This window comes from Aythya marila (genome assembly GCF_965140915.1).
Source record: "Aythya marila genome assembly, chromosome: 21".
Taxonomy (NCBI): Eukaryota; Metazoa; Chordata; class Aves; order Anseriformes; family Anatidae; genus Aythya; species Aythya marila.
Genome location: NC_139062.1, coordinates 6,437,192 through 6,450,507, shown reverse-complemented (window position 1 = coordinate 6,450,507; position 13,316 = coordinate 6,437,192). Strand labels below are relative to the sequence as shown.

Below are 13,316 nucleotides of genomic sequence, written 5' to 3'. Positions count from 1 at the left end.
TCATACCCTGCCAGAGGCCTGCTTACTCCTGGACAATGAAGGAAAACAAAACAAAACAAAAACATGATGTTCTTTCTGATCCCTGCTGCTATGTGCCGCAAAATAGGGAGATTTTAGTTTAAAATCCTGCCAGTGTTTTGTCAGCGTCTTTGCTCATCAGTACATTTGCTCCACTGAGCTTTGGCTCAGACAGGTACCTGGCAGCAGGGAGTCCCCAGAAAGTGACCTTAGTGCTTTTGGGTGCCTTTTGGTGTCCCTGAACACTTATGACACTTATATCCCTAACACTCCTGCTCTGAAGTCGCCTAAAATTCCCTCCTGCTTCGGCTTTGAAGGGGGAATCTGCCGGGCACCTGCCTGGAAAGGCACCAGGCCTCGCTGCAGGCCTGGCTGCGCAGCCTCCATAGGCGAGGGCCACAGCTCCACCTGGTGCAGCTCCACGGCCTAAGCTCTGGCTTGGCCACGAGGAGATGCTGCTGCCCCAGTTTTATATCTGGTGCCGTGAAAAAAAATGGTGTGAGCATGCACAAAGCAGTGTGAGCGTGCACAGACAGGTGTGAGCAGGGCGTGAGCACGGGTACAGGGCACTAGGATGGCTCTGTCAGCTCCGAGGTGAGAACAAGCCCTGCAATGCATTCAGTGCAGAAGTGGCTGGGTTAAAATGTGTTGTGTGACAGGCTCCCCTAAATTAATCACAGAATTAATCACAGGTGCGAGCTGGCCGTTCCCTGTGAGACTCTGAAAGTGGAGCTGCCCTTGTGGGCATCCCCACCAGCAGGCTGCACCTGGCCCTGCACCGGGTTTCTCTCCAGCTCTCCTGCTAATTGTCCTGTTGTTCCAAGGTCCGTTTGTTTTGCATGGAATAATTAATTACATAATTAATTATTACTGGTGTATGTGTGTGCAGGTAGGGCTGTCAGCACAGCTGTAGCAGTCCTGCCTTTACTGGGTGACGTCTGATATCAAGTCAGCAATGAGCAATGCAGTGCTTAGCTACTTTTTTTTTTTTTTTTTTTTTTTTTTTCTTGTTTTATTTATTTACCTTTTTGCTGTGGCCTGAGTGCCACTTACATCTTTCAGAGGTCTTACAGAGGTCTTTGCCCACAGGATAGTGATCTAGACTCTTGCTGTGGGAGGATCCCCTAGGAAAGGGGTACCTGCATTGCAGCTCCTGCCTAGGGGGGCACTGGGATAACTACAGAGAAGGGGTCCTCTCCAGCTGCCCCGGGTTGGTAACTCTCTCTGTTGCTTTAGGGCTTCCTGCAGGGTCATAAACCCACTGGATGCCCCTAGAAGAACTGAGCAGTGTCACTGCACAGCCCACCCTGGCTGCTCTGGGACCCCAACCCTCTTTTCTCAGTGCTAAGCAGAACTGCATGCCTGAGGGAGGTGCTGAGGCAGCCGATGGGGAGAAGGCAGCACACGGTCCTCCCCAGAAACTAATTCCTAAGGTAGCATTGATGAAAGCTGGGCTGCTGCTGGCTGAGACCCACAGGAGGAAGCATAGCCCTCTGCAGCTATTTTCCAACCACGAAAGCACAGAGCTTCATTTTAGAGATAGTTGGTGTCTGCATGATCCTCTAACCCTCTGGTTACAGCCCAGATCTCAGAAACCATTTGGCTGATGCTGGGTTTAGGTCTGACATTACTTTTTAAAAGAAAAATAGCTCCACTCCAGAGGGGCCTGGACAAAGACCTTTTCAAAAGTCTGAATGGATTATATCAATTATACAAAAAGACAGAAAGTTTCAACTTCTTGTCCATCAGCATCCCAGATCCTTTCCTGCAAAGCTTCCTCCCTGCTTGTCCTATTGCATTGGGGTCATCCCAAGCCAGATAAAGGACTTTGCATTTGTCTCTGTTAAATGTCAGTGGGTTCATGGCAGCTCATTTCTCCAGCCTGTCAAGCCTCTATGAATGGCAGCTCTGTCCTCCAGTATATTGGTTGCTCCTTGGTGTTTGGTGTATTCTGCTGAAGGTTCAGGAGATGTAGTAGGTGTACACTGCCATGCCTGTGTTTTGGGGTGAATACTGACCCTTTTACCTCCACCCATGCTGCTAGCTGCAGGTGCCTGACCCAGCCTGTAAGGCTGCTTCTGTTTGGGGGCTGAGTCTCCAGCTGCAATATGCCATGTGCATCCCAGCTGCGTTTTAAAAGCAGCCTGACAAAGGGAGATTCGGGCTGCAGCACTGAACACCTCTGCCCCGACTTTGTCGTGGGGAAGACAAGGCAAGACAGAGCTGAGCCTCACACTTCTGCCCGGTCCCTACAAGCTTTGCCCCTGAGGCCAGTGGGACAGGGATGTGATTGTGGGGCACCAGCCTCCGGTGCCACTTGCTGTTTCGTTACCTCGGACAGAAATGGGAGCCTCCAAATCGGTAGCAGCGGCACCGTGTGGGCCCGGGAGGCATCGTCTTGTGCTGGGGCTGGAGCAGGCAGCTCCTTCTCAGATCCACTCAGGCCAGAGCTGTGGGGCCCTAAAACCAAGCCCTAAAATCTCAGTAGCAACGCTTCATCTATATCCCCCTCCTGCGTGAGACCCCTTCGCACCCTCCCCTACATCCAGCCCCTTTCAAATCACACAGAACCCCCCAAAAACATGTCCTGAGCGAGCCGCCTGCTCCAGTCCAGCTTCACACACCACTGCCTGTCGCTGCGTGGCGTGGCTGGCCTGGGGGCTGCAGGCAACCCACTTTTACAGGCACATCTCTGCCCAGGGAACCAGGCTTCCTTGCCTTTCTTATCCCTGGACAGGGAATTTGCACACCTCCGTAAGGAGGCAGCGTGGTCTGCAGCATTAATTGACCAGCCGTGAGATGCTAATGAGTGCAGGCTGCACCTTGGGGTGTAGGGAGCAGCCTCCTGGGAAGCAGTGGGGTTGGCCTGGGTATTTGGGTGCTGTGTGAGGTGTCAGCTCTGTGGTGCAGCAGCAGGATGCCTGCTGGAGGCCAGGCACAGCTTCACCTGGAGCCTCCTGCTCAGAGCAGGGTGAGAGCCCTGCCTGCAGTCCCCCTGGACCCAACCTGTTGTGTCCCAGCAAACAGAGTGCCCATTTTGCACCCCAACTTTGACATGGGTTCCCCGTGGCCCCAGTCCTGCCTGTTTGGTCCCTGGGCCAGTGGGTGTGCTGTGTGATTTTTGAGGCTGCTTTCCCATCCCATCCTCCCACACCAAACCCAAGGGCTGGGAGAGCCCCAGGGCCAGGCTCAATGACAGGGAAAGAAGCAGACCCCAGGCAGGAGGGGACCAGCAGCAGCACGCGCTGTCATTTAATGTGCAAGACTGGCAACAAAAGACTGAGGGCACCGAATCTGGAGCAAAGAGTCATCTCCAGGGGAGTCCTTACTCCTTGGCAGGGGAAGCCAGCGGTAGGGCAAGGGCTGCAGAGAGCATCTGGGGAGATGTCTTCAGCAGGCTAAGCCTCAGGGAAGATCAGGAAGCCAGAAAAGATGCTGTCAGACCCTTCGATCCCCACGATGGCGTTCTTCTCCGTTGGCTCCAGCCAGACGGAGTCGTTCGTTGCCATCTTGAGCACCACGCCGCCGGTGGTGATCTGGTAGCTGCTGTGCACGTAGTCGCAGAAGGTCAGCACCACGTCGCCCTTGCTGCCACCCCGGCCCTTTTTCAATCTGAGGCACAGGCTGCCCTTGGACGTGACGTGGTAGGTGAAGTAGTAGATGCCCGGCACACGGCAGGTGAAGCGGCCGTAGCGGTTCTCGTAGTGACCCTTCTCGTTCGTGATGACACGGTCGAAGCGGATGGGCTGCTCCCGGCGAGGGAAGATGCTGATCGTCCTGGCCGCTGAGAAGGCGGACTTGAGGGTGGCCTTGTAGTCCCCAGAGTCTCCCTGGGGACCGGGGGGTCCCGTGGGGCCCTGCAGTCCCTTTGAACCCATGGGACCCCTGGGGCCAATCTTCCCCGGGTACCCCGGTGCTCCTGGGTCTCCCTTCTCCCCAATTTCTCCTTCGTCCTCCGCCTGGCCAGGGGGACCTAAAAAGCAGGAGGAAGAGGTGTTGTGGTCACAGCTGAGCCCCGTGGGACTGCAGAGGGGATGCTGTGAAGGAAACCACAGGGACCTGTGCTGGGCAGTGGGTGAGTGGAGACCCCTGCTCACCAAGCAGGCATGGCTCCCCTTGCTCTCTGCCCGTATACACCCTCCATCCCCAGGTCCCTCACGGTGTTTTCTTCATGGTGTTGCTGTCTGCCCATCCCCTGCTGTCCCTGAGCATCACCCGTGCCTGATAACACCTCAAAGGGCCTTGTATAAAGTGGTTTCTGCTGTACCAGTTTTCCCCCAGCCGCGTGCTTTTCACCATGTGTTTTTTTTTCCGCTCTTGGTGTTTGTAAGATTATATTTTCCACACCTGCAGCCCCTACTCCTTACCTCGATCACCCTTTGGGCCATTCTGTCCATCTCTGCCATTGCTGCCAGGCTGTCCGGGTGCCCCTGGGATGCCCGGGATGGTGCCGTAAGTCTTGCAGAGCGTGGCACACGCCAGCTGCCCTCCGGCTAAGCAGATCAACATCACCCACATGGTCTGCATCTTGTCTTCCCTGCTGGAGCACAAAAGGATGCTGAGGTGCTATGTAGCCCCAGGCAGTGGGAGGGATGGGGAAGCCCCTCTGTGCTGCTCTGGAGGAAGATGCCTAGAAGCACTCCTGGGTGATAACCACAAATAAGGGAAAGCATCTTGTTGTGGATCTAAATCCACTCTTCTTATCACCTTGGAGCAAACAACCCCTCTGGGCAGGTTGGGAAGGATTCTCAGTCTCTTTCCACTTCAACAAGTGTCCAGAGCTCCAGCCACATCCACACAAGTTAGCCCATCCCAGAGGACTGATGCCCAGCCTCATTGTGCTGCTGCCAGGAGTCTATGCCTGAGACAGCCGTGCTGCACAGGAGGGATGCACAGGTATGTCCTGCAGCTCCCTGCTCCGAGCCCCGCTGCTCCCTCAGAGGAGAGATTCTTCATCCCAGCTTAGGACCACAAAGTGCAGGGCCAAATCCTTCCCCAGGACAGAGCAGTTTCAAGCCCTTGCTTTCCAGCACTATATCTGAGGAACACCTTTAATCTTTGCAGATAGAACAGATATCACCCAACTTGCCCTCCTAACCCCCGTGGCTTCCCCTTCTGTCCTGCTTGCTCCATCCCAGAAGTATTTCTGTATCTAACTAGCCTAACTGGGACAGTCACCTGGGCTTCCCTGGGGTCTCATCTTCCTTGTGCCCTCCCTGCATCCCACAGCTCGGCTCCTTCCCCCAGCTCCTGGTGCAGCCAGGGCTGGGGTAAGCACCGAGCACAGAGAAGTGCCAGTGACACAAGGACTGGTTGCCCCCCTTTGTGCTTTTGGGTCCCCCATGTGCTCCTACCTGCAGGAGGGAGCTGGTTCTCAGCCTTCCAGGCAGCTTGCTCTTACCCCGAGCTTCTCGTTGCACAGACTGGGAAGCAGAGCAGGACACACCAGCGTCCTGCTTGGAAATGACCCTGGAGGGAAGCAGAAGTTTGCTGCAAGGATTGTTGTGAAAGAATCTGGCCACATCCTTTTTTTTTTTTATCTTTAGTTCATTGTCACTTTCATATCCCTTATGAATGCCATCTGCCAGCTCAGCAGAACGTGAAGTCCTCAAACAGCGACCCGGGGTCCCTCAGGTGAACAGCTTTGGCCCTGGGGAGCGGGGGGACGTTCACCATGCCCTGGGGGGTCTCTGTGCCTTGCTCAGCTCTGCTTGCTCTGGGGAACACTGCCATGAGCTCGATGCAAATTCAGGGCAGTCCCTTGGGAGAGAGGAGCATTGCACACTCACTTTGCTGACTTCATTCAGGCTTCTCTGCACATACCCAGCTCTGCTTGGAGGAGACACCAGCCCAGAGGGTGTGACATGGCCTGAGCATCTATCACCTTGAATCCGGCCCCCAGGTTCTCCTAAATGTTGTGAATGGGAAGTGATTTTGCCCTGCAATAAAAGTATTTCCAATTCCACTCTCTGTTGATGCCCTGTGGAGGTGAAGTGGAGACAATTGGGAGGAGAAGAGCTCTCCTGCTCCAGTGTGCAGCGTGCCACCAAGAAAAAGCTCTGTTGGGTTTTGGTGGTTCTGCAGCCTCCACAAACATCAGCTCCTTCTATCTCTGGGAGGCCTCTTGTGCTTCCCCTGCCCTGTCCTTCCATGTCCCCTATGGGTAACACTTTTTGTGGTCCAGGTCCCTGCAGAGCTAACCCTGCACCTCTGGGCTTTACTACCCCTCGTGGAAGCCTTGCTTGGTGGCACCAAGCCACACACCAGCCTGCTGCAGTGGGACAGCTCTCACTGTTGTCCTACCACACCGTGTGGAGGTGGCACATGGCCTTGGATGTGGCTCAGATCCCTTCCCCAGAGGGTCACTGCAGTGCTGAGCGGTCACTGAGGGTGACAGCAGAAGTCACCAGGGAAGAGCTGTTTCCCAAAACCACGTCCACTCAGCCCCTTTTGGCCAGGAGCTGGCTGCCCTGCACCTTGTTGCTGTGAAAACCACGGACTCTCTTGAAGGAGTTTCTTGGGTTCAGCCCAAGGCTGGGTTTGGTCTTTGCCAACCCCCTGCTATTCCCTGTTGCTATCATGCAACACCCTCAGGCGCCCCTTGGCCATTTCTTCCCAGTTAGCAGCGACGTCTTTGTCCCCAGATAAATTTCTGGTGCCTGCACTGTGCGTGCGGAGGTGGCGGAGCCCTCTGGCTGTCATCTGAAAATGGGGAGGGGGTAAGTGCCTGGTGAGGCAGGGTCCCTGGGGATGTCCCAGCTGCCTGACACCTGGCTACAAGGCTTGCTGTGTGGGCAGCTGAATTGCATCCACTTGGGTGGGAAGGGGAATATCAGAGCCCCTTCCTGGGGGCGTCTTGTCCCCGTTAAGTGAGCACTGCTCAAGGGGAGGGTCCCCTTCCTGCTGTCAGTGCAGCTGGGGACCCTACTGAGTGAGCAAAGCCAGCACTGTGAATGGTTTGTGAGGCTGGTGCTGAGCACAGCCCAGCCAGCGAGGGCTCAGGGACGTCCAGACGTGGTGCAGGCAAGCAGCCAGTTCACATACACACGCGCTGCTGTGCGTGCCACAGCCAGCCAGCCACACATGGGCTCCACCTGCAGAAAGGCAAATCACGAAGAAAAAAAAAGATGCTCAGCCAGGAGTACTGGGGAAGGATTTATTGACACTTTCCACAGCCAGCTCATGGCAAAGCTGTTGCTTCCAGCCTGCTCCAGGACCCCTGACTGTCCCTGGTGCATCCAGTGTGGGAAGGGGAGAGACACAGAAAGACCCTTGAGCCCTGGCTCCAGCAGCACAAGGTAACGGGGTGTTATCAGGGCAGTGCGTGGGAGGTGGAGATGTTTTGCTGCACGAGGCAGTGCCAGCAGGACTCCAGGGGCTTGGTGCTGTCACTGCAGGCACAGATCCAGCTGGATGTGCCCGGCCCCCTTGCTCAGGGACTGTCTGCATGCAAACCCCAAGCCAGGGGATTGTGGCTGGGGCGGACTCTCTTGCTGGAGCTTCCCACCCAGCAGAGAAACCTGGGGCATGAGCAACAGCCTGGCAGTGAGCAACAGAATTTGCAGGGCAGGGCAAAGGGCTTGGTGTGCTGGGCTGAGCTCCGGTGCTCCTCTAGTCTGGGAAAAGCAGGAACCCTGAGAAGATGCTGTCGGAGCCACCGATGCCCACCATGCCATTGTAGTCGTTCACCTCCAGCCAGACCTCGTTCCCAGCCTGCAGGTGGAGGAGGATGCCACCTGAGCTGACCTGCATGGTGTTGGTCTTGTGGTCGCAGAAGCTGGCCATCTTTCTCATGTTCTTGAACAGCAGGACGCAGAGGTTGGCCGTCTGTGAGCTGTGGAAGACGAAGTAGTAGAGGCCGGGGAGCTTGCAGGTGAACTTGCCGGTGGTGGTGTTGTAGTCGTTGTTGGTGTTGGTGATGACGTGGTTGAAGATCACGGGGATGTTCTTTAAGGGGTGCTCAGCCGTCTGCCTCGTCACCGAAAATGCCGACTGGTGCTTCTGCTTGTAGCTGCCTGGCATGCCTGGCTCCCCGGCACTGCCCATCTCCCCGGGGTCTCCAGGGGGACCGGGGGGACCGGCGGGGCCCGTCTTGCCTGGCAAGCCAGGAGTGCCCGGCTCCCCTTTCATACCCTTGGGACCTCGTGTAGCAGGAATGGCTGGGATGCCTGTGGAGCGGTGAGGAGGGAAGGAGTTAGCCACAATGAAAGGAAATGGGGAGAGACTCCCCCAGACCCTTTCCATCAGACAGAAGAAGGTTGTTTCCTTCTGCCCCATCTGCAGATTCTGGGAGCATCAAGCACTTCTCCAAGTGCAGGGACGTTGCTCTCCATGACCAGCAACTAAGGCAGGCTCAGTGCCTGTGGTTTGACAGCCTTCATGGTTCCCCTCCTTGCTCACTCACCTGGCTCTCCTTTGGCTCCCTTCAGCCCATCTCGGCCATCCCTGCCTGGCACACCCGGCATGCCTGGCAGGCCTGGAGCCCCATAGCAGCTGTGGGAGGGATCTCCGGTCACTGCAAACCCCAGGTGCAGAGGTAGGAGAGTGAAGGCCAGACAGAACTGCTCCCAAAAGCTCTGCCTCATTTTGGAGCTCTGGATGGTGGAAAAAAGAAAGAAAGTGCTGGGATGAGGTGCCATGGCAGGGTGGCTTTCAGTCTGTGAAGCAAAGGAGGCTCAGTGCTATGAGGGTCACAGCAGCTGGAGCCTTCAATATTACCTTCCCCATGCCCATTGCTGGGTGGTGGGGAGGCCGATATGTGAAAAAAGAGCCTGGTATCATCACCAACCCTAGGGCAGCTGCTGGTGGGTTAGAATTTCAGTCTGGACAGAGCCATGAGGACTTGGGGTATCCGCTGCCAGCCCCAAGCTCTGCTGGCTCAGCACCCCAAGCCCCCTGCAGACATGCACAGCACTGCAGAGCCGTGCACCACGCTGCCCCGAGGCTGGAGCTCCAGGCTGCACCGAGCTGATCTCACCCATCCTCCAGCAGCAGCCTGACTTCTCCTGCACAACGGGATCGAGTTCCCATCCGCTGGGGATCTCCCAGCACAGTGCCTGGCCCAGGGGAATGGGTCTTCCCCCGGGAAGGAGAGGCATGCATGCCCCCACAAGACATGAGCTACTGGAGTGCCTGGCAGTGCTCCTGCCTCCTCCACAGCACCCAGCACTGTGCTGTGCTGCTGGACCCGTGCAGCCCACCCCAAAGGAACTGTACAGCACCTCTTACCTCCAGCAGGGTGTGGGATCCTGCGCTGTGGAGCCCTGTGTGCCGAGGGCACTGCCTGCTGGCTCTGCGCGACCTGCGTCTCCCTCTGCGACACCCTCCCGGAGGAAGTCACACAGTTAGGAAAGAGCCCGATAGGGACACTCAGCCCCTGGCTGGCCCCCATCCAAGTTTCACATCCTCCTGCCTGGTTATTTTCTCTGAGCAAGCATTTCCCTGGCTGTCCTGCAAGACCTGTGCTTGTGCCAGGCCTTGTCACCACAGCAGCAGGGGCTGGAAGAACAGAAGTACCGGCGTGGCTGGACAGGGAACTTTTGCTGAGTCTCCAGGAGAAAAGGAGAGTTCATGTTCAGTGGAAGAAGGGATGGGCAATTTGGGCAGAGTACAACAAAGTTGCCAGCATATGCAGAAAGAAAATCAGAAAGGCTAAAGCCCAGCATGAGCACAACCTGGCCACTGTGGTTAAAGATAACAAAAAATGTTTTTACAAATATATTAATTGTAAGAGGAGGGCCAAGGAGAACCTCCATCCTTTCCTGGAGGCAGGGGGGAACATGACTGATGAGGATAAGGAAAAGGCGGAGATTCTTAATGATGTCTTTACATCTGTCTTTACTAGCCAGACCACTTATCCTTGGGGTACTCAGCCTCCTGACCTGGAAGTCTGGGACAGGGAGCAGAAGAAACCCCACACGTTTTAGGTGGAAACAGAGACCTGCTGCTTCACCTGGACTGTCACAAGTCCATGGGGCCATAGTGAATCCACCCGAGGGTGCAGAGGGAGCTGGTGGATGTGATTGCTGGGCTGCTTTCCATCATCTATCAGTGGTCATGGTCATCCGGAGAGGTCCCTGATGACTGGAGACTTGCTAACGTGGCGCCCAGCTATAAGAAGGGTCATAAGGAGGATCCAGGAAACTACAGGCCTGTCAGCCTGACCTTGGTGCCAGGAGAGGTGATGGAACAGGTCATCTTGAATGCAACCACACAATGTACGTGGTACAATCGAGGGATCAGGCCCAGCCAGCACGGGTTCAGGAAAGGCAAATCCTGCCTGACCAACCTCATCTCTTCGGGTGACCCTCCTGGTGGATGAGGGAAAGGCTGTTGGCGTGGTCTGCCTAGCCTTCAGCAAAACCTTTGGACATAGATTCCCACAGCATTCTCCTGGAGAAGCTGACAGCTCATGGCTGGGACAGGCACCCTGCTGGGTTACAAACTGGCTGGGCGGCCGGGCCCAGAGACTTCCCCCGATCCTCCCCATAAGTGAAGGCTCTGCTCGTACACTCAGGTCCCTCCTGTCTTATCTAGAGACAAGCTGGGATCACTTCTCTCCCTGGGCAGCTTGGGACAGCCCAGGACATCAACAGTTTGCTGCACGTAGGAAAGAAACCACAAGCAGTTGTCGGGGAAGAAGAGGTTTATTTGTACTGATGAGGAGGATGCAAGAGGTAACAGCGGCCTTGCACCAGAAAGGCATTTACAGTGGTTAGTGTAGCAAAAGCAGTGGCACATGGTGATTTTACACTTGGGAACAGCACCAGAGAACAGCCCCGGTGACAACTGATCCCCTTTGGTGTAGGGTCTGAGCAGTTGGGAGCAGAAAGGGCTACCGGGGCCTCCAGGAGGCAGCGGGACGGCCGGCCTGCATCCCACAGACAAGAGCAGGCTCATCACAGCCTGGAGGGAACTGCTGGGTTGGCCTCGGCACTGCAGTGGTCATCCACAGCCTGGCTGCTTGGTGATCCTGGCAGAAGCACAGGGCCTGGCTGGCTGTTAAATTTGAGGCCATTGCTGAGGCCTTTGCTGTGCTATAAGGCCATCCTACACGCTCGCAGGGCTCAAAGACACGGAGACACACACACAGCAGTGCTCTGACACTAAGCAGCTTAGCTATGGGCTGGCAAGTCCTGAGGCTGACGGCCCGTCAGCCCGTCTGTGGGAAGAGCATGAAGCCGCTGAAGACGCTGTCTGCCTCGGAGCCGCTGTAAATCTGGCTGCCCTTCACGGGGTCAAAGCTCACTGAGACCTGGTCACCCACGGCCAGGCTCAGCACGCTGCTGCCCGAGTTCACCTGCAGGATGTTGCGGCTGTTGTTGTCGCAGAAGCTGACCACGCGCTCTCTGTTCTTGGTGATGCTCAGGCAGAGGTCTCCGATGGAGACCACTTGAAAAGCAAAGTAGTAGAGCCCGGGGATGCGGCAGGTGAACTCCCCGCTCTGGGTGCTGTAGGAGTTCTCCTGGTTGGTGATGATGTTGTCGAACACCACTGTGCTGCCCCGGTTCGTCTGGGACTTCCGTGAGGCAGAGAAGGCAGGACGTGGCTGCTCCAGGATATTGCCAGCCTTCCCCTTGGCCCCTCTTGGTCCTGGCTGCCCTGGCACCCCACGGGGGCCGGGTGGACCATGGAAGCCCCGGTTTCCTGGGTTGCCAGGAGGCCCTGGCTCACCTTCATCCCCTTTGGGTCCGCGGATGCCTGTCCTTGGTGCCGGTTTCCCTGGGGAGAGACATTGAGATGATGTTCATGCCATAGCTGGCAGGGCTGGCATGGCCCAAGCAGCTCCTGCAGCCTGCTCTGCTCCTGCCAAGAGGCTCGAGGCTCCCAGGCCACCCACATTGTGCGTCCCTGGCTGCCCCTTACCTGGTTCTCCCACGTCACCCTTCTGCCCTGGCCTCCCATTGAGGCCAGGGACCCCAGGGAATCCGTCTTTGCCATCCGGTGCCCGACACACCTGCTCCTCAGGCAGGGCTGTGCCCAGCACTGCTGCTAGGGCGCTGGCTGCCAGCCAAAGGCCGAGACGCATCCTGCAGTCCCTGCAAGCACAGGAGAGGGGGAATTTGGGGTGGAGGCAAGATCACAGCAAACATGCACGTGGTGCACGCAGCGACAGATGCACCTTGGATACGGACATGCAAGTATAAACGTGGGTTTTCATCCAGACCTGTGGAGATGTGCAGTGCACAGACACAAGTGTGCATGCACAGACCCACTACACCACCTACGTGTTGTCTAATTCAGGTAGCCCGACACCACGTTGGAATGTTGAAAATAATTTCCCTGTTTCATTGCGTGATCTGAAATCATTGATGTTACTGAAAAGCCCTGACGCGTGCCCATGGCAGGGCTGTGGGAGAGCCTGGGACACAGGGCAGGGCGTAAAGCCTCTGGTGCATGAAGAGGTTGACTCCTCCCGTGTTTGGGGAGTAAGCACTCCCATGGGATGGAGAGCACAGGTGAGGAAAGGGTGTAAAGAGACACAGTGGAGGAGAGAGAAACAGGAAAGGAATAAGCAGTAAAGGGATAAAAAAGCACGAGGGATGCAGGTCCCCAGCACGGAGACCTGGAGGACAGGAAGGATGTCCTGAACACACACCAAAGCCTGGGATAATCGGTCTGGGAATGGCCTGCAGAACCCAGCAGTGTCCACATCCACACGGTGGAGTGAGAACAGATTTACCCCTCTGCGTCACCTCCTCCCCGTTTTCCTACTTCAGACTCCCGTGGAGGCTGGGGGGCAAGTGGAAGAAGGATGAGGACAAGGGGCAAAGATGGGAGAGAGGTGGCAGAAGAGGCACATGTCCCCAGCTGTCCGGGCTGACTTACCTCCTGGCAGGGGTGAGAAGGGAGCAGTGAGAATCGGCAGCTCTGTTTGCTGGCAGCTCTTCCTCAGGCGCAAGGGGGAAGAGCAGCAGGGAGGGCGGGATGTCCTTGCATGCACAGAGGTTTACACGGTTGCAGAAGTGCCAAGTTTCACTTCTTTCCACAGTTTCTTTTCTGCCCTCGACCCTGGCTGTGCCGGTCATCGTCAGGGAACAGCCTGGTCAGCAGAAGTGCTGGCGCCTTCTGGGACCTCAGAGAAGTCCAGCAGCATGGGGAAACACCAAGGTGGAGGAGGCCCAAAGGCAGGGCAAAACCCTGCTGCTGCAGGAGGGGGCTGCTCCAGCAGCCATGCAAGGGATGCGCCCCTCGGGACGGCAGGCAGAGCACAGCAGCCTCTCCTCTCTTGCCAGCACTTCCCGGGGTTCCCCCTGGATGTGATCCAGCATCTTCTCCCCCAGCCTGTTCAGGATAAT

The 13,316-nt window shown here is 56.5% G+C and overlaps 3 protein-coding genes across 5 annotated transcripts; all 3 read right to left on the bottom strand.

The window, feature by feature from the left end:
* Positions 1 to 3,238: 3,238 nt before the first annotated feature.
* On the bottom strand, positions 3,239 to 5,504 carry C1QB (complement C1q B chain). Of its 2 annotated transcripts, none has more exons than XM_082776816.1 (3): positions 5,373 to 5,504; positions 4,386 to 4,558; positions 3,239 to 3,991 (listed from the first exon to the last, which is right to left on the bottom strand). In XM_082776816.1, the coding sequence occupies exons 2-3, from the start codon at positions 4,543 to 4,545 to the stop codon at positions 3,417 to 3,419; spliced, it is 735 nt and encodes a 244-aa protein (XP_082632942.1). In that variant the 5' UTR covers positions 4,546 to 4,558; positions 5,373 to 5,504; the 3' UTR covers positions 3,239 to 3,416. The 2 variants fall into 2 exon arrangements, with proteins under 2 accessions (XP_082632942.1, XP_082632943.1); XM_082776817.1 differs by having other exon boundaries at positions 4,386 to 4,555; positions 5,373 to 5,498.
* Positions 5,505 to 7,160: 1,656 nt separating this feature from the next.
* On the bottom strand, positions 7,161 to 9,405 carry C1QC (complement C1q C chain). Of its 2 annotated transcripts, none has more exons than XM_082776814.1 (3): positions 9,247 to 9,405; positions 8,423 to 8,612; positions 7,161 to 8,186 (listed from the first exon to the last, which is right to left on the bottom strand). In XM_082776814.1, the coding sequence occupies exons 2-3, from the start codon at positions 8,601 to 8,603 to the stop codon at positions 7,630 to 7,632; spliced, it is 738 nt and encodes a 245-aa protein (XP_082632940.1). In that variant the 5' UTR covers positions 8,604 to 8,612; positions 9,247 to 9,405; the 3' UTR covers positions 7,161 to 7,629. The 2 variants fall into 2 exon arrangements, with proteins under 2 accessions (XP_082632940.1, XP_082632941.1); XM_082776815.1 differs by having other exon boundaries at positions 9,240 to 9,383.
* A 1,249-nt stretch (positions 9,406 to 10,654) lies between these two features.
* Positions 10,655 to 13,061, bottom strand: C1QA (complement C1q A chain). The gene is made up of 3 exons (XM_082776813.1): positions 12,847 to 13,061; positions 11,884 to 12,056; positions 10,655 to 11,739 (listed from the first exon to the last, which is right to left on the bottom strand). Exons 1-3 carry the CDS (start codon positions 13,044 to 13,046, stop codon positions 11,171 to 11,173), a joined length of 942 nt encoding a protein of 313 aa, XP_082632939.1. The 5' UTR covers positions 13,047 to 13,061; the 3' UTR covers positions 10,655 to 11,170.
* Between the last annotated feature and the right edge of the window lie 255 nt (positions 13,062 to 13,316).